Below are 20,355 nucleotides of genomic sequence, written 5' to 3' on the forward strand. Positions count from 1 at the left end.
TGATTTTCCAAACTTTTGGCGTGACCGGAGGTCCAAAACGACATTAATCAGAGCCACCAACGCCACCATTTTTATTATCTCGCCGTCTCCAACCAGTGCCCTCACATACAGATCCGCTGACAGCCATATGCACCACCGCAACAACGCTAGGCCTAGCTGTTTCAATGTTCGCTACGAAGATTCTTGCTGTTCCAAGCCGTGTTTTTCATTTTAAAAATTCGCCACTGTCAGCAACGGTCCTGACTCCACCTTTGTAATCCTCGCCGATGGCTTCGAAGCATGGAAAGCACAACACATTGCATATTACTGGTCCCCAAAAGTCAGATTCGCCGCAATACAGCTGTGTGACTCGGCGAAGCATACACGACGTATCACGGTGAAGCATATCAAGAGTGGGAAGGGGCAATTGTCACGAGAAACGGTATGTATTCCTTAATTATAATGCGTGCACTCACCATCTCTTGTCACAGTACAAGCACCAATGTGCCTAATAAGTGTAGTGTCAGCCCTTCAGAGCTATTTCGGATGTTTCTGTGGCGATTTGTGCTCTGGGGGCAGTAAAACGCATGCATTCATTTTTTCGGACATTGTTGCAGCCCCTAGGGAATCGGCAAAATCGGAAGTTGACTGTAGCTTGTAGGTATTGTTTCACCATATTATTGAATAAACTTCGCTTCAAACTTCAAAAGCACCCATCCTGTTGCTGTTGTGCTGTGAAAGCTACCACTACAGCAGCACATGCATTCGGCACCAAGGATAACACCACTTGAACAAAAAGAAAATGTATCATCCATGCATTATACCTGGTTGAGGTAGTAATAGTCTTCAGGGCGAGTCAGGTGCAACTCCTCGCGCTCTTCCTTGGAGGCCCCCGCCAGCAGGTAGTAGAAGACATGATAGTTACGCTCCTTCTTGGCCTGAGACACGATGCGTGACTTCTCCAACAGGTATTTCTGCACTACAGCTCTGGAGGACCCCCAAGGAGAATGAGAAGTTACTTTCAGAATTGCACCTATGCAGTGAGTACAGTCCATGATAGTTATGAAATCAAATGTAATGAAGGCCACACACAATGCTCAGCAAAATTTAAATTAAGCAATAATGCTGCTTTATCAAGTGCTTTCACATTCATACAGTCCATAGCATTAAGTTAGTTTAGCCTGGAAGTATTTTTTTCAAGCCTCACTCTAATTTATTGGACAGGAAAATGTTGATAAGCAGAGAAAATAAAACACTATGCTAATTTTGTGCCCCAACTACAGCACTGACACTTTCGTATGATGTTATGGATTTTTAAGTACTTTTGATATTTGCCCCAATTTTGTTTAGGAAAAGTTCAAGCTCACTATGCCAAGTATTTTGTTCCCTTAGAATGCAATCCTTCATCAATACAGTGCTAACTAGACTTGAGCAGATGCTTTCAAAACATCACGGCATCAAAAGGAGCTACATATCGTTTCTGTGTTTTTCCTGACTTGTTAATACTCTGCTCATAGTGAGACTGATGTTTCCTGAACTCCATAAGCATGGCTAACCAAACCAGCTTAACATAACATTTCTCTTTAGTGTTCCTTAAAGAGGAAGCTACACATGGAAAGTGAGCAGCAGGTGTCGCTGACAAATGATGTATGTTTCAATATTCATTGCTCGTTGTCTTACCCATGAACCATGCCATTCTCTCTGTAGTTGACTTGGATAAACTTGCCAAATCGACTTGAATTATTGTTGTGTTTGGTCTTGGCATTCCCAAAAGCCTAGAATAAAGAGAAAATCACTTAATATATTATCGTTCTCAGATGCTAGCTCGAAGATTGTTGAGAAAATTGGCAACAGTGAGAAAGGATGCGATGAACCAGAGATAAAATTTAAAGCAACTTTCTCTACAGGCATCATCACAAAACAGCACAGCCAGATACAGCTCCATAAAGAATCTTTTTGTTTCCTTTACATCAATCTTTGCATCCTCATATTTTTCACAGAGCTGTGCAACATGCAGCAACATATGTTAGCAGTTATCCTTACTGCTTTTTTAAAAAAAGAGAGAGAGAGAACAAGTTGAAGTAGCAGCTGTCTTGAGACAGGTCTCAACATTGCTGAGCCATATAGTGACTTTCTGCTTAAAAGTGGCCAAGTCAGCCATTCACATAAACGAGTTATTTTGATGGCCTTGCAACAATCTATTTGCAACTGTGTGCATACATGACCAAATGACCATGAAGGGTTATTTAAAGGCTGCATATCTGCACTCTCTGTTACACTGCAAGGCAGGGCACACAGATAAAAGGTGTTCTTGGCTTTTTTTGAAACCTATAGGGCTGCCAGAAGTTTAACAGCATGATAACCCCAACTCCAATATATCTTTAACACAATACAGAAGTGTTTACCTCCAGCACGGGGCCAGCACTGAGTATGGTCTGCTCAACACCACGGCCATATGAGCCCTTTTGGCTGAGAGCTGTCAGGTGGTGTAGCAGCAAGTTGGCGCTCTCAGTCTTGCCTGAGCCACTTTCTCCTGAGATGACCACACACTGGCTGGAGTGGGAGCGCAGCATGGCATGGTAGGCCGCATCCGCCACGGCAAAGATGTGAGGGGGCAAGTCACCAAGCCGTCGATTTTGGTACAGCCGAACATACTGCGGAAGTCAGACCAAAGAATGAAATTCACACATACATGGATTCCACATGAGCAGCGAAGCGAATCAGACAAATTTTTAATGAGGCTTATACGAGTCTGTGAAAATAAGACAGGCCATCAATTTAAACTTTCGAGGATTCAGCAAGCATGGGTGCACGAAACATCGGTACACAACAGGTACACAAACATTGGTGTTCATCAGCAGGTGCTACACTAACACAAAACTTCTTTAAAAAATCCGGTCCCAAATGACAACCAGATGAGCCCATTAAAACAACCTGTAATAATAGGACCATAGCAGGTGGTAAATACCCAATCGCCAGTTGTGACAATTGCGACTTTCCCTAAACATGCAAGTTGAAATTCTGCAGTATGTGCACATAAAAATTCCTTCTTTTCATTGTCTCACTATTTCATTGCTGCCAACAAAACTGACTAGAATGAAAATCAATTAGCTCAACTTAGAATTCGGCCAAGAAACAATTCTGTAATGATCAGGAACCAGCATTCTTGTGAAATTCTGTGTTTCTATAACAGAGCAAATGTATGCAAGTCACCTCCACTTTTATGTTCCTCCCCCACACCCAAACTGTGTAGTAACAGAAAGCATCAGCAGCCACACTTACTTTGGGGTTGTAGATGGGGTAAAACTTGAAAGGGTTTACAGCGATGAGGATGGACCCAACATAGGTGTAAATGTGACCTCGCTCGAAGCGTGCCTTAAGGTTCTCGAGAAGTGTCTGCTCCGTCAGATCAGGCAGCTGGCACAGGTCGGAGTAGTCCCGATCACGCGGTTGGTGGTAGAGAAAGCGCAGGAAGTAGTCCTGCAGCAAGTGTGCGTCAGCCGAGTTGGTGCCAGGCAGCGCCAGTGCCGACTGCGCCGACAGGCGTTCACGTAGGCAGAACCGGTGCGTGTCCTGCTGAGGCCACAGCAGCTGCAGCTGCACCGGGAACTCGTCTGGGCCCAAGTGTCTCTCCTTGCACTCCTACAGAGGGCATGCCCACCATCAAGGGTAACTCATGTTATCAAGGATTACTGATTATGAAGTACCACACGTAGTGTAGCAAAAGGTTTTGTTTTTAAGAGCTGCAGCTACACCTGGTAACAAAAGCTTTTAAGTTTGTGAATTGCTTGTGTAGAAAGGATGTTGAAAAATTTGCAAAGGGCTTCCTTCTTGAATGTCAAGTGACACTAGCTTGTCCAAATATGTGTGCTTGACATCTAAGCTTACGCAAGGATAAAGGCAAGAATAGCTTGCAATGTATATAAGACAACTGTTAGTGAACACAGAAGGAAGTTAGTTAAACAAAGCAAATTCACCAAAATGTTTTAGCAGGAGAAATGGGACAAGTTAGTGTATGCTGATCATGCACTAACAGGGTGGTGAAGATGGAACAAAAAAAGAAAGAGACGCTGATCTAATGTGTGTTGTTCTTTTCCCTGAAGTTTTGCTGTGTCATGCTGTCCATTCATAGCAAACCACCAAAACACTCTCGATATGCACATACCTCCTAAGTAAAAGCAGCTTAAGAACACAGAATTTCCTCACCTCTCCATTGGCATTGTGGACCACTTCAGCCAGCTCAAGGTCCCGTGGCAGTGACAGGCCCAGTTTCTCAGCAATGCAGGCGACAATGTCAGCGGCTGTTGTCTGCTTGCTGGCCTCGATGGACAGTGCTTCATATAGGTTGCTGAACGCCCCCACATGCACTTGGAGCACATAGCGGCTCTTAGACATGGCTGCTTAAGGCCCCAGGTTACAGGGCGCAGCCCCCCATCACGCACCGCCAGGCACTGCAGAAGCACGCAAAAGGGAACCAACAATGAAGTTCTCTATACTACTACAATCGCAGACAACTTTCTGTGGAAATGAAGGGAAAGTTACAGGGTCAGAACATCTGCACACGTATTACTGCACCAAGTAGTCTGGCAGCGTCGGACAGTACTTTCGGTCTCTTGAAACAGATACTGAAGAAGCACAGCTTCCACAAGCGGTTTCGCATTTGCCCAGACATGGAAAAATAAAAATAAACCAAATTTAGAATTCAGTGGTATTTTTTGTCTTTTTGTGCTGTTGTAAATAATGCGTTTATGTTTTCCCTTTCCAAGCTTAAACCAAAGCAAATAAGGATGCAGCACTATCTCCAGGAGTGTTCTTACTTATGTGTGCTTTACCTCTGTAGCTTTCTTATCATTGACACGGAAAGTTGTCCATGAGTATAATCAAGATTGCGACAAGGAATGACGAAAGAACTCTAAAGAAGAACATGAACAGTGATGAATGATGAATGTGGCGTTTTGCGGCGCAAGGGCCAAATATGGCCACAGAGCGCCAGGCCGGTGTTAAGTCCACTGCGGAGCTATGAATAATGAGAGGTAGATGTTGAGTGGCTGTAAAGGGGCCTAAAAAACAGTCGCTGTAAAGTGCGTAATACATATATGAGATACAATTATGCCATTGGTTGATGAACTGTGCAATGGACACGAAAGATACATTGCGAAATAATGGTGATATAGTAAACTATGTCAGAGATAAACATTTTCAAGAAGCACTGCTGCCTTAACGGAGCCCTTCAGATGCAAGGGCCTGGAGGCATGTGCTATACAAAACTACTATGACAGCGGCATCCTCTAGAAAGAGGATGTGCTATAAAATTATGGGGCTAAAAACATGCAAGTTGGTATCATTCAAGAATTCTATATATGCTTTGGTGTCAAAGAGTGGTTCTGCACCAAGAAACATTACAGGATGAAGAGGGGTGTACTGGCAGTATACAAGAGGAAAATGTTTCTCTCAGCTTCGGCTTCCTGACACTCCAGGAGGACGGTCAGCCTCTCACCACATCTATTGCAGGTTGAAGGCTCATTTCCAGTCAGTAAAAAATTGGCAAGGATCTAGTATTCAGTTGCTCTCTAGGAGATAGACTAGGCGCCAGTTTATCATTTTTCAAAGAGCTTGCACAGACAGCTTGAGTATGAGGATTATTATAGCATCTTTCCAAGAAAATGGAATATACCCAGCAGCCCACATGACATTAAAAAGTGGGAGGAGTGTTTTCAGTGTTTCATGGTGTAGCTACTTGATCATTTCATATACGATACAGTCGCCAACTGGAGCTGATCTGCTGCAACAAGCAAGAGAAGTTTTAAGCTCAGTTAAACTGAATGGGCAGTTGTAATCTTCATTTCGGGTGCATTTCCGATCAAGGGGTTGTCACTCTGCGTTTTTTCAACCTCAGGAATGATTGTGTGTAATGAGACGCACTATAGATATATTCAAAGTGTTCAATTAGACAGTCTGCCTGGTCTTCCAGGCCATCTCCTTTGGTACTCACTAAAGGCAGAGGGTTCGCTTCCCGGCCTTTTAATTTATTCACCCATTCCATACTTTTGCCTCGTCTGTGTAAAAACTTATCCCAGATATGCACCGCTACCAGCTCTCTCTCTTTGCACATTGACGTGTTCTCCTGCTTTGTGATTTGACCTGTGAAATTAATAAGGTGTTCAGCTGTTGGAGAATCGCGAAACAATCCCCAAGCTTTGTTTTGTTTTTTGCATGCTTTTTGACATTTGTCATTCCACCATAAGATGCAATGGTTCTTTGCCAGTGCATTAGTTTGTTTAATACATTTTGTTGCAGCATCAATCATAAAACCTGTTAGGTCTGCCAGAGCATCATCAACATTAAAATCATAAATGTTGTCCCCACCTAAATATGTGAGTTCTCTAAACATTTCCCAGTTCGCTGATTCAATGTTCCATCGAGGGAAATGTGGCAAGCATGCGACTTGTTTTGTTAGGTTTAACATAACTGGCAAATGGTCCCTCCCATAGGGGTTCTTGAGAACAGACCACTCCAGGTACAGAAATAGTGAGCTCGAAACTATGCTGAAGTCAATGGATGAGTATGTGTTATGTGTAATGCTGTAGTAAATTGGTTCTTTTTGTTCAATAAACATGCGCCTGAAGAAAACAGAAAATTTTCTCAGGTGCCCACACATATCACAACGCGAATCACCCCACAGGGGGCGATGACTGTTTGGATGACCAACAATGTATCACCAAAGTATCAACAATGTTTAGATTACCAGCAATGTATGGCGGAGGAAGTTCATCGATGAGGCTTTGAAACTGTTTTAGAAAGTTGACAGCAGAGGGGGGGGGAGGGGAGTACATTGAACCAATTGTGATTAGCTTACCAAACGGCACAACTAGAAGTGCAACTGCCTCGAGGGAAGTTTGGAGTTTTATTTGCTGACATGCAACGCCCTTATCGACTATTACCACTACACCCCCTGAAGAGGTGAGCGCATCAACGCAGTCTTCGCAGAAAGTGGCATATTGCCTTAGAAAGTTGGTCTGTGTTGATTTTAGGTGTGTTTCTTGGGCACTAGCACCTTTGGAGTGAATTTGCGGAGGACTTCTTTAACATCATCAAGATCGTGGAGAAGTCCTCTCACATTCCGTTGTAATATTTGGGTATCCATAATGATAACGAGGTTAGTACTGTGTGTCTAGCAAGAAAAATTAGGCTACAGGGCCCTTTGCCGGTCCCATAATGGGATGTTTCTCTTTTTTGGAGTGGTCGAGAGATTCTTGCTACTCCTTAGACGCCGGTGGCTCCGTTTGACTAGGTGTCGTGTCCATCGCCTCTTGTGAAGCGCTGGACAACCACTCACGTGAGCAATTTGTTTGTCCAGAGAGCCTCTCCTCAAGAGATGAGGCCCTTCAGGCTACCAGCCCAGAGGTCGATGACCCCTTCTTTTTGGACAGCGAAGCCGGCCGCAGCCACTGAGTGGGGGCGGGTAATGTCACTGCTGGCTCACTGAGTGTGGGCCAGACAGCCGCCAGAGGCCATTGTGGCACTGCCCCTTGACGCGCCACATCAGCAAAGCTGCTCTTAAGCAAGTATGATACCTGCCAATGTGCCTCCTTGAAATATATATTTTCTTTGACTCTGATCGTGACAATTTCCTTTTCTTCTTTCCAAGACGGGCAGTACCACGAGTATGCGGCACGCTCGCCCTCACAGTTAACACAATGTGGAGTGTTCTGGCACGTTTCAGATGAATGTTCATTGTGACTACACTTGGCACATTTCAGGTGGCCTCGACAGTTCTGACTGTGGCCAAACCCTTGGCACTTAAAGCATCTGAGAGGATTGGGCCCTTATGGCCTAACACGTAGTTTCATATACTCGGCCTCTATGGACTTGGGAAGGACGCTTGAGCTGAAGGTGAGTATCAGGTGCTTGGTCTGGATTTTTTTGCCATTCTGCCTCATCTTAATTCGTTATGACATTCTGTTCACTGAAGCCCTCCAAGAGTTCAGCCTCAGTCAGCTCCAGCAAATCGTTGTCCAAGACAACACCGCGGGTGGTGTTCGTAGTACAGTGCGGGGTTACTGTTATTTGGGTCTCCCCAAATAACACTAGCTTCGGCAGTTTCTCATATTGCTTATGATTGTGGAGCTCCAAGAGGAGATCGCCACTTGCCAGCTTCGACGTCTTATAACCTGCACCAAACTTCAGTCAAAGACTTTGAAACAAGGAACGGTGAAATGGTTCGCTCTGGTCTGTCCGACTTTTCAGAGTGAATAATGTGGAATCGAGGGAAGTTCTGGATTTCACATACGAAAAACTGGAAGACAATTTCGGTGCGCCCTCGTTCCTGAGGGCAATGAGGGAGTTTAGGAAAAGCATTCTCCATAAGTATAGATGGGGTTTTCGGCAGTGATGCCAACCACCTATCATGGAGCCCAACAGAGGGACGTGACAGAAGTTCCTGCAAGGGAAGCCCTGCCAACACCAGCCATACATCGCTGCTATAACCAAATACAGCATAACCAAGACTGGCAAGCCACACCAGGTTAACCTGTGGGGGTTCCACTCTGCGTGCGGCTAGGGCTGAAAACGAGCTCCGGATCTAGCCCCACGCACTCGCTTTGTGTTACTCCCCAACCCGTAGCGTGGGAATCGCGGCTACGTCGGGTTCGAACAAATAAGGCAACCAGTGGCGTCAACTGTAAGAACGTTTATTGCTACCGGCAATAAAGAACACTGGCAGAGGGACGTCCTCTCTGTAATAGTAATAAATAGGCTGGCCTCGTTGCCCGGGATAGTCAGGCAACGTAGTCACTCACGGGTTGCGACAGGTACTCCAGTCCGGCAGGTTAGGGGTCCGGCCTCAGAGAGAGAGGGTTCGTGCTGTTTTGTACCTTTTTACCTGGGCGAGGGGAATGTCCTCCTCGCCCGTCAGCTACTTGCCCGCGAGTCGGGGAGGAAGGGCGCGCGCACGTCGCGAGAGCGAGGGAGAATCGGGAGACGGCATAGTGCGCCTCTCTCCTGTCTATGCAGGATCTCGACACGACGGCGCGGGGGAAGATGGGTGCGTGTGCTCCCCACAAACCTTTGCCGCAAGAAGTGAGGAGAGGACAGGAAAGATTAAAAGTGAGAGAGAAAGACGAACATTTAACAGGAGGACAGGAAAGGTGACTGACGATTTCCTCCAGGTGGGTCAATCTCGAGGTGCCATCTATGTGAAGAAGAGGCCGAAGAGGTGTGTGTGTTGCCTCAACTGGGAGGGCCTTAAAGGTCCAAACACCCAGCATCAGCTCAACCTCCAGGATCCCCCTTTCCACAGACACGGCTAAGCTGCATACAGCTACATGGGGGAGGGTCCAACCCTCATGTGCTCGGGCATGTGGTGTCACAACACACCAAATGCCTGCTGACGCAGACGCCCCTGCGGGGCATGAACAGTTGAACCTCATCATAACGAAACTGCATGTGATATGAAAATGCCTTCATTATACCCAATATTTGTTATAAGCATACGCTTGTTGCATACTGATTTCAGTGAGAAACATTTCAGGTATACTTTGTTATATTCATAACTTGTTATATCCGTGTTCGCTATATCAAGGTTCGACTACTAGATTGCTATAGTAACACATTTGTTATATAGTATATGCATTAACTTTACTATGAGCAGAGGCTTGATGTACCAGAAAACAACAAAAAAAGTGAAGGATGGGTGGCAATGTCTGTTTCAAATATCCCACACAAACTCCAACTGTGATTTCACAGATATATGCCAAGAAATGGCCAAGGTAAACAATATTGTCAGTTATTAAAAATTGTATCGCAGTTCACTGAAAACAATTTTAACATGAACAATTCAGGCTGGCCATACCTGCAGAAAAATTACTTGGGGTGTTAAATGTCCTAAAGCTGCGCAACGGGCTATGAGGGACGCTGCACTGGAAGCCTCCAGGTTAATTTTCAACATGTGGGGTTCTTTAACATACACCTAAAGCATGGTACGCAAGTGTTGTTGCATTACACCTCCACCATAATGCAGCTGTCATAGCCACAGAAAAAGGGCCCAAGTACCATACTTCTCCATACTTCTCCATACTTCTCCATAATGAGGGGATTTTTCTATAACAATAAATCACTATCAATTGCATAAAAAAATTCAACCTACACCTGTGTATTATAGTACATAATGCGTTCACAAAACCCAAACAATCAACATAAACATAGCAAACATTCGTTCACTATCACTAAAAGATTTTGTAGCTGCCACTGGTAAAGACTCCGCTAACTTGCAAAGCATTTCTTTTCGATCATTCATCTTTTTGTGTATAATGACACGTGTACTTCTTTACCTTTATCGGGCGACCACTTCTCGCCTCCTAACAAATGTTATCACACAGAGCAGGACGCGCCTGCATGTAAAAAGTTTCTGGTTCCAAAAGTCATCGATGGTTCCATCCGCTGTCTTTCCCCGCAACTTGTGTAATCTGATTGCATGTATGCACGACACGAATAGTGTAGAACTTTGTGGAAGACATGCAGGTCCCAGCGGTTACTCTGGAACATTCGACGACTGATCTATACAAGCAGACCCGCTTGACCCGCTGATCAGATTTTGACGATCGCCGATTGTGTTCGCCGTTCTGTAAGTTTAGCCTGTTCTTGTGGGCACAGGTTCGCCCAATAAAACGCTAGTTTCGTCTTTCCCAGTTTGACTGTTTTCTTTACTGTCACTACCACATGATATCTGGTTCTTGTTGACGTTAGTGATGTCTTCCGCGTTCGGGCTTGGGTCACGGCTTTGTGGGGGCATCCGGTACATGAACACAAAGCACCTCCACCAGATGTCACGTGGTAGTGACGGTAAAGAAAGCAGTCAAACTGGGAAAGACGAAACTAGCGTTTCATTGGGCGAACCTGTGCCCACAAGAACAGGCTAAACTTAAAGAATGGTGACAACGGCGAACACAGTCGGCGATCGTCAAAATCTGATCAGCGGGTCAAGCGCGTCGGCTTTTATAGATCAGTCATCGAATGTTCCAGAGTAACCGTTGGGACCCGCGTGTCTTCCACAAAGTTCTACACCATTCGTGTCGCGCATACATGCAATCAGATTACACAAGTTGCGGGGAAAGACAGCGGATGGAACCATCGAGAACATTCCAGAAACTTCTTTTACATGCAGGCGCGTCCTGCGCTGTGCGATAACATTTGTTAGGTGGTGAGAAGTGGTCGCCCAATAAAGATAAAGGAGTACATGTGTCAATATGTGTGTTTTTAATGTGTAATGTATAGTAATGTATAATATTCCCACTCCTGCTATAGCCCTACATTTGGCCGCAGTATATGTAAATAAATAAATAAATAAATAAATAAATCTCGTGCTTTTAGGCACGATCTGTGCTCACACTTATTGCTCATCCAAAAACAGTACTAACACTAAAACTTCCACGAAAGCTACTGCCCCTAATTTCCACAGCCTTAAAGAACTCTGATGCAACAGAATAATGTTAAAGGGATTTGAGTATTCCAAAGCACATTGTAGTTTTGTGCAACTGGGAAATCTGTAGAGAGGTACATGAAACATTACAGAGGACAGGGGGTCCTTGAACTATACATTGAAAAACTAGTTTAAGGACATTACTCTTCTAAGAAATGGTGACCCACGAATGCAACCATGTAGGTATGCAAAAGCGTACTATCCACATAGCAACTTCTTTGCTAACTGCTTCAACACATATCCTGCCAAATCATTTGTACAGTCTGCCAGCTCATAAAAACTGCTAACCTGCATTAACCCAAACACGTCTACTGCCAGTGGCGTAGCTAGGTCGTCTGGCACCCGGGGCCCATAGGTCTTCTGTCACCTCCCCCCCCCCCCCCCCCGGGTGTAGCCGGCGGAAAAAGGGGTCTTCAGACGACACCCCCACCCCCACTGGCCCCTTGCACCCAGGGCCCACGGCCCCCCGGCCCCCCCTGTTGCTACGCCACTGTCTACTGCTAAAATAAGGCCTACTTATAATAATTATAAAATTGCGTACCGCAACACAGTGATTTGCACGCTTTACAAAGTTAAAATGGAACTGCTTCAAAGACTTATCAGGAAACGTGGAAAGTCTGTATAGGCAACGAAAGTATTGTACACAGCACTCACAAGAGGTGAGACTCCGCAGGCACTATGATAAGAAATGCTGTGGTGACGTCATCTGACAGAGCAATAATGTAAAGCACAGGTGATTCTACATATTGTTCTGGGATTAATCGGACAACCGCGTAATCTAGAGCAGCAACTGTTCACTTCCTGTGTGAACAGACAAGGGCTGACAACATCCAATTTGAGCCCGACAATAAGATAACTGAAACACTGGGCCACTTTCTGACGGCAGCCAGTTTAGGGAACTGTTGACAGCAGATAAAGTAATTGTCTATCGAAAGCATTATGTGCACACTTCAATATACTTTTCATCATCAATTCTGCATCTATTGCAGGATTTGAAAAAGAATACGCCTACCTTGCAGCATCATCTGGTCATTTATCCTACCACAAAATACCTTTTTACACATTTTGGGAGCAAGTTATTTCCACCAGTTTTAAATAAATATACAAAGAAAACACATAGCAAAATTGCATTTATATTAGATGAAAGAAACTCACGTGGTCCAGAATAAGTTTGTTGGACAAAAAAAAATTGAAATCATGTACAACTGCTCATATAGCCCACCAATGAGCCTGCCTTGATACAGTGACAATTTTCAACATTCAGTTAATGTGCTGGTGTCATATCTAAAAATTTATTCTTTAATCTTCAATGTGTCCATCTCAAACACTTAACAGCAAAATTAACTTCAGTGTTCAAAACATAGCAAGAATCTTGCTTTCTATACATAAATTAAATTAGAGGTCACTAACACACCCTTCTGCCAGGATCAGGAGCTATACTTTAAAATGAGAAAAGGAGATGACTGGCGACTTCACTGGTGTCAGCATGAAGTGCTACAAGGCATGAGTCGTATGCCTGTGGTCAGTTGAGGCCTTCGTACATTAGTTCGCCTTGCTGAAATTCAGTGCAGTTGTATTTGATTACATGTTCACAGAAAGCATAATTATGCCATATTTGTAACTTTCTCAGCCTGGGCTCCTTACAGTGTTGGCACTTCTTTAGCATGCAGAAGCAGCAATTCATCCCTAGACCTAGATGACAGTGTCCAAAATGGCATGCCTGGACTTTCATGCTCAGTCAAGAAAGACTTTACCCAAGCAAAGAGCCATATGCCAAGCACTTCACATGCATGCATTTCCATTCCACATTCATTTGTGCAACATTATCTTGCTATGCCAATGTAACAAAGCTGACGAGAGCCAAAGGCATCCTGTAACTCGTGTAGCGGCTACTGTAGTTATGATGACAACAGTAACACCTTACTCACTATTGTCATACTTTATTACATCATTGGGAGTGTGGGAAGTGCAAGCAAGCATTCTTTCCGACTCATGTTTTTTGTGAAGCAAGCCCTAATATGAGCAGAGAAAATGTGAAACGTGTCTTCCGGAATCTGGGTTCAACCTTTCAAAGTCAAATAAACAGAAGTATATATTTCTCTACACTCTTTTTAAGAATAAGAAATAGGAAAGCACATCCAATGTCAGCAATGGTACATGGTGATAAGTGTATAGGGACTCCTTAAACAATGGCCAAAAGTAGGCCCCTTCATCTCCTACGACATTTCTACAACATTCCTACGACAACAAACCTATCGCTCAACATAGTGAACAGCACAGGTGATACTTGTCTCACTTGTCCCATCGTCTGCACTAATCACATTGTTCAATGTAACCCACCATAGTAGCTTAGTGGCTATGGCATTGCGCTGCTGAGCTCGAGTTTGCAGGTTTAATCCCGGCTGCTGTGGCCACATCTGGATGTGGACAAATTGCAAAAACCCTCATGTACTTAGATTTAGGTTCACATTAAACAGCCCCAGGTGGACAAAATTATTCCAGAGTCCCCTACTACAGCATGCTTCATAATCAGGTCGGGGTTCTGGCACCTGAAACAAAGCCAGCTTAGAAGCCTCATAAACCTATCCCAGTGGCCTTCGTCATGATTTTGTAGTGATGCATTTTCCCAAAGCTAATGCCTTTCAGCACTTTTCCCGTTTGCGAGTGGCCACGTACAATGCTCTGCCTGGGGCAGAGTGTCTCCTGACCACTCACGAACGCGAAAAGCACCAAAAGGCATCGCTACAAAATTGCGGCCTTGAGGCTATGGTGTCCTGCTACTGAGCACATGGCTGTGGGTAGGACTGGCCACATGGGCCATACCTGAGTGGGCCTAGAATTCAGACTCACTATTGGGCTAAGGGTTGCCACAGAGCTGCTGGCACTGTATTTTTTTTTTATAATCCACTTTATTTCTCACTTATTTTGCTCTTTGTCACTGGCTCGCACAGTGCCACAACCCCAGTACTGATGAGATCAGCCACTCGGAGCAGCACATAATGCAGCTGTAATCTGCGTTTCTTCCTTTCGTGTGTGTCTTAATTGCTAGCAAGAAAAAACATGTCCTACACAATACAGGGCGGGAGGGGGGGCACTACCCTACACCTAACAAAATGGGACTGTGTGTCATTTGCGAAATGTGGCATTGCATGATAAGAAAAATTATAACTAAGTAGAATGTTACAAAAACAGGCCCAGGTGATGAAAACTAATCTGGAACGCTCCACTATGGCATCTCTTACATCGCCATGCACTACTTTAGTGCATTCAACCCTATCAATAACTAAAACAGCTGACTACAATGAACCTTGCATGTGAGCAAACTCACTAAAAGATTTGTCTAGTATTCTAAAAGATTTGTCTAGTATTCCCTAGCCTACACACAACAGGACAAAGCCACCTTGTAGTGAGCAATAAAACAAAGTCAGTCATAACTGAGCTAAGTCATAACCACCTGTTCTCACATTAACTTTATTATCAGACAAATCATTTCAACAGCAAAATGAAATTGAATTGTTACGAACCTGTTCTCATGCTACAGTCAAACGTAGAACAGACGCCAAACAAAAACATAAAAAGAAAGAAAAGACGTTTCGGTTCCCTACACAGGGGCCTTGTTCACAATCGTTTTCTTTCCTTTCTTTTTATGTTTTTGATTGGCATCCATTTCCCCTTTGACTATGAGCAATCTTAACCATACGAGTTTTCGTCGAAGTCTTCATTTTGCATGCTATAGAACATGGTAGTCAGTCATGCAACAGTAGTAGGCTGCACGAATGAATTGCAACAGCTGGAACATAAACACAACAAGAAAATACCTTTTGGATGTTAAAATAATTCCAGCAAACTGCAGTACTTGCACTAATATTGAAAATCCAAGTGATTTATTTGTTGAGTTTTCTGGTTTAGAGCCATATAAGACCATTTTGCACTTTGTCCAACCTATTTAAGCACCAGGACTGCTTTATATGTCAATACATGCTTTTATAGTCAGACATCAATGTATGCATAAGCATCCATCTTGACCAAAAAAAGGAAAGCTTTATTTCACAACTTCAAATTTTAAGGTCATCTATTGTACCTTGTATAAATATATAAATACATGCAAATGAAGATATGTCCAAGCACTTCAAAAGGCAAACCTGAGAAGCTATATTTGTTTGCAAAAATAGGCCCTCCTCCTCCCCCACGAAATTCAAATAATGAAACTAACAACTCTAAGCAAACCCCCCTTCTTTTTCTCTCTCTTCTTCCTTCTTTTTCGCATAAGAGTGCTTCAAACAGTTTAAGAAAAGGCAACTGTGGAATCACAAACATGCCAGGAAATTAACAAAAACTAATCGCATCCACCGGCCCGCTTTGCAAGTTTGCTCTTGTGAATAATATGTTTTATTATTTAACAGTGGCCCATAATCAATTTCCCTAGATAGACATTCAGAAGCAGTAAAAAATAAATATTCAGCTTTGAAGAAACGCTTGAACACCCGCTGCATTTGAATATGGCTAGATGGCAACACAAAGAGAACAGAGAAAGAGGAATCAAAAGTATGTGAAAGATCCAGGCAGTTCAAATCACACAGCACAACCATGCTTTGACACCTCCTCCAGTGTGACAAGGCACAAATGGACAATAAAAGCAGCACTTTCAACAACACATCCAATCAAACAGACGTTGAAGAGCCATGAATTTGACCTACACAGGAATCATTAACCTGGGTAAAAGATGCTGGCAAGCCTCCACGGCAAGCATCATCAAAGCCTCCCTCCCACTGAAGTGCTGCAGCAAAAATTAAATGAACACAAAAAGCAGCACCCTTCCCACTTTGCTGGCCTCGCCTACCGGCAATACAGCAGACCAGACTGAACAAATTGCGGCTTGGCATCTGCAGAAGCACGAACAAAGCTGATGCAGTGCTGCCAAAATATCTGTCACAACCGAAATTATACGAGTCATTAATCAATGCATCTAAAGAGGCCCAATGTATACTCATCTGTCAGAGCGACAAGACTGCCTGAAATGATAGTGGTCTGCACTGCGTCAGTAATGGCACAATGCACAGTATAACTGAGAAGTTCCACATTGAAACATGTTTCACACTCATCAGTTTCAGTTTATCCAATTCATAAGAAATGAGCATTCGTACATGAATATAGAGAAAACTGCGAACTACCAGAGTCAGTGTTTTCCTTCTTTCTTATCCTTCTGTGACATCTGCTTCTGTGCAAATAAGTTTAGCAAACCAATTTCTAATGTACCCTCACAAATGGCAAAGAGCATGGTTGCATTGCAAGGCTAGAAATGCAGAAGCTAAGGAGTTTAACAATGGCATATGCTCTCATCCTCTTTCAGACATAAAAATAAATTCCGAATTTCATATGTACATGCTTACAGCAGCCTTAAGAGAAACACAGATGGGAGCTGTTGTTTACATCCTTTCTTTCCAAAAAAAAAAATTTGTCATCAACACTAAACATGCCATGCTCAAGGCGAAAGCTTCTGTAATGAATTGTAGAAACTGGTGTGGTTCTTCCTTCTTTTTCTCCCAACTAAAGATCCCAGCCACATTTGCCTGCCCATGTTCATGGTGACACTTGCAAAATAGCACAATTTTCCACACAAAATGGTTGCTCTGAAGCAAACCTCAGCTCAGCATGTAACTCGTACCATGAAGCACTAAAGCTCTGAAAAAAAAAAAAAGCGTACCATGACACCGAACAAAAGCTAAATTAACTAGATATGTGTGGGTGGGTGAGGATTTAGCCACAGATTGTGGTCAAGTTCATACATAAGTGGCAAATTTGTATATTACTCATTTTATTAGAGGTGTCTACTAAACACTGGTGTGATGTGAGCACTTCCAATCACAACAGAACAAGACTGGTATCAAATTTCTCATATGATTGGCTACTTAGCACAAGCTGCTGAAGGGATTCAATCGCGTTCGATTTCACTTGGACTTCACTGTAAGTGGGCATGCCACATGTGACTGGAATTATTGGTGACTGCCATTATTTACTGCCGTAATGGTCACATTTATAAATGGAATAGTTACATTATAATTTCACTGTCCCACAGTAATAAGTATAACAACACACAATAAACTAGTGGGCTTTTTTTTTTAGGTGAATGAACCTGAAGTATGAGAGACAAGTTGCCAGTGTAAGCATGTTCTTGCTTATTTTGAATACAGTCGTTTCAGGGGAGCTATGTGTTTTCATTGTCAGATTGTGTTCTGCTACAGCTCATTGTGTTCCTCACCGTCCCTCCCCTCTTTCTTTTTTTTTTTTTTAGACTCAAGCTGAACTCCAATACGGCACAAAAATTAAACAGCGAATTACTAAACTTGTGACGTGTGCAGCTGACAAGAGAACACCATACTTAAATACCGATGAATCAGTGCCTCAACCGCCACGCACGCCTGTCATCTCTCGCACGTTTTCGAAGAAGCGTGACGCGCTCTTTACGGCTAATTAATCCGCGCTCGAATGCGTGTGAGCGCGCCAAGTTATCTGGCTACATTCCTCGGACAGGCATCACTACCACACAGGCGGGGCATTTTGCAGGCGCCCTTGGATCAACGCCAAAAACTTTGCGCTGACCAAATCGCCTCCTCCTCGCCACTTCCCGTTCCCCTGCAGCGCTCCCTACGATTACGTTCAATCCGGCTAACCCCTACTTCTGGCGTCTGCTAACCCCTACTTCTGGCGTCTGCGGGCCAAAAAAAAAAAGGGGGGGGGGGGGGGGGCACGCCAGCTTCTGCTTGGTGGTCAGGCCTTTTACAAAGTCGCCGCTACCACCAGACGCTTCGCAGCAGTCGACGTTGGTTTCACGTGCCCCGAGAGCATGGTAATAATAAACACGCACGTCGGCAAACAGTGCAAAGTCCGAGCGTGTAAACCTGCAGAGGCGTATTGATAGCGAACCAAACAAACAAGAGCACGCAGCGTCGAAACGGGAAGGTGTTGTTGGCTCGATTTCCGAGCAGCCTCATTTAGCAACGTTCGCGAACCAATTAGCTCCGCTCAACTCAGAACGCGAGCTTTTCTATTTTTCAAAACAGCTTGTAGTACAAGCCAGATATTTTAAAGATCGCCGATCTCTAAAGTGACATCACTGGCGCTGGCGCGGAAATAGTAAGCTTTACGATGCATCAGGGGCTGACGAATACGGCCTCGAAAATCCCCAGAGTCGGATCGATGCGTCCTCCGGGAGACATTGCGGTACAAATGTAGGGTGTACCATTTTACGAGTGGCCCCCTTTTGTTTAACGGCTCACGCACTGCTTGAAATTGTACAGACGCGCATTACGCGCTGTTCGTCTCATCGGACATCTAATGGGGCGTGAAACTCCTGGCGCCAAACCAGACCGGGCCACAAGTGGCCAAGGGAGAACACGACAAAAAATCTATTCGAAGGCACATTTTTGACGTCCTGTCGAGAGTCCGTGAACTTGAGAAGAAAGACAAAAGTAAGAGTTAAACGCTCTACGGGAACATAAACGATCGCGATGACACGCGTGAGCATACGCTAAAAGGAGGCAAATTGACAGCTTGTGCGGCTGAAGGACTCGTACAGACCGCCATCGCGAACGTGCGATGCTCTTGGCCGGCTCTCTGCTGTTCAGGCGCTGGGCGGGCAAGGCTAAACTATCGCCCTGCCCATCTAAAACGGCGTCCAGGAATTTCATTCTACACTTCATCAAAACCGGCGAAGACCTCAGAATGCAATTTAATAAGATGCTTACAATACGATTAGGCATCTCGAAGGAAGCACCAGGGTAGCACGAGGCGTTAGCGGCGCTCGGCGGAACTGTATGGTCTCCGACAGCGGATGCCAGTGCTTCACGCCTTGAGAAGGCAGCGCCAAGGAAAGCCCGCACAGCTTTTACTAGCAGCCGCGAACTAATCTGAACGAGTGTAATTGACTGACTCGATTTTGGCAACAGATGCGCACAATAAAATGACATCTCCTGGTCACAAGACACGCCACTCAGCTGCTGCCGCGCCTGCCGGCTGCCGTCGGCGAGTTGCGAACTTGTTCGGGCCACACAGTCAACAAGCTCCCGTCGGCTCCAAGAACGACGAGCCAATACTTGCCTGTCGGTTATCAGAGCTCATCGGGAGCAACGCCTAAGCCGGTATAGAGCGACCGTCTTCCGCTGTCTTTTAGTGGCACATGGACGAGGAAATTTCGGGTCTGTCCACGCCGCACTGCCGAATTGGACGTGTATGTGCGTGTTTGTTAGTAGCGACCGCGGAACTCAACTTTGCCATCAGACTGTCCGTACGGAAGAAACGGACAGTGCTGCTATCGCTTCAAGAACTCGTTATGGCCTGTAGTACAAAGCTGAATCCTGGCTTTAGGGATGGACTTCGTGGTACCGACAAATAACTAAGATAACGCGAACGTGTGTGAAAAACAGCACTTACCAGTCGGATCTTGAATCGAGGCTAGTGGGTCTTCTTTCGCGTAGCGAATATCCATTCTTCGGGTGGTGCGAAGTATAGGACATTGATCGTTTCGTGGGCGACGTTCCAATCACTCGTAATATCCAAAAGCCGCGCACCAATATTCGACACACATTCCTCGTAAAAAAACAAGGGTCGGCCCCAAACCTTCAGTTGTCAACGCCTGAGTCAATGGCACGCACGCATCGACCTGCGCATGCGCTTGTTTCTAGACATACGTCATATCCGACGACGATAGCGCGGAAGCCACTGGGTTCGCGAGTGCCGTTTCGTCTGCTACATCGTCTGCCCGACCGCTGTGGCCCAACCTCGGTATGCCCGTGCACTGCGCAACTCGGCTTCTAACTTCTGCTGTTTCTCACAGCTTTTGACAGCTAGTAAGAGGAAGCGTTAGCAAAACAATGAAACTGTTTATTCAAAAACTGCGGCGG

The 20,355-nt window shown here is 44.7% G+C and overlaps 1 protein-coding gene across 4 annotated transcripts in view; it reads right to left on the reverse strand.

Moving 5' to 3' along the window:
• LOC142571571 (unconventional myosin-IXa-like) overlaps positions 1–20,122 on the reverse strand; it is a 120,408-nt gene extending 100,286 nt beyond the window's left edge. For 3 of the 4 annotated variants that reach the window (XM_075680042.1, XM_075680041.1, XM_075680040.1), the window contains exons 1-6: positions 19,886–20,121; positions 4,186–4,430; positions 3,262–3,621; positions 2,385–2,633; positions 1,660–1,754; positions 804–966 (exon numbers count right to left, since the gene is read on the reverse strand). In XM_075680042.1, the coding sequence (XP_075536157.1) occupies positions 804–966; positions 1,660–1,754; positions 2,385–2,633; positions 3,262–3,621; positions 4,186–4,374 (1,056 nt within the window). In that variant the 5' untranslated portion in view covers positions 4,375–4,430; positions 19,886–20,121. Of the gene's footprint in view, positions 1–803; positions 967–1,659; positions 1,755–2,384; positions 2,634–3,261; positions 3,622–4,185; positions 4,431–19,885 lie in introns of all 4 variants that reach the window. The other variant, XM_075680043.1, reaches the window with a different exon arrangement.
• Positions 20,123–20,355: the final 233 nt, after the last annotated feature.

Source organism: Dermacentor variabilis, chromosome 2, assembly GCF_050947875.1.
Source record: "Dermacentor variabilis isolate Ectoservices chromosome 2, ASM5094787v1, whole genome shotgun sequence".
NCBI lineage: Eukaryota > Metazoa > Arthropoda > Arachnida > Ixodida > Ixodidae > Dermacentor > Dermacentor variabilis.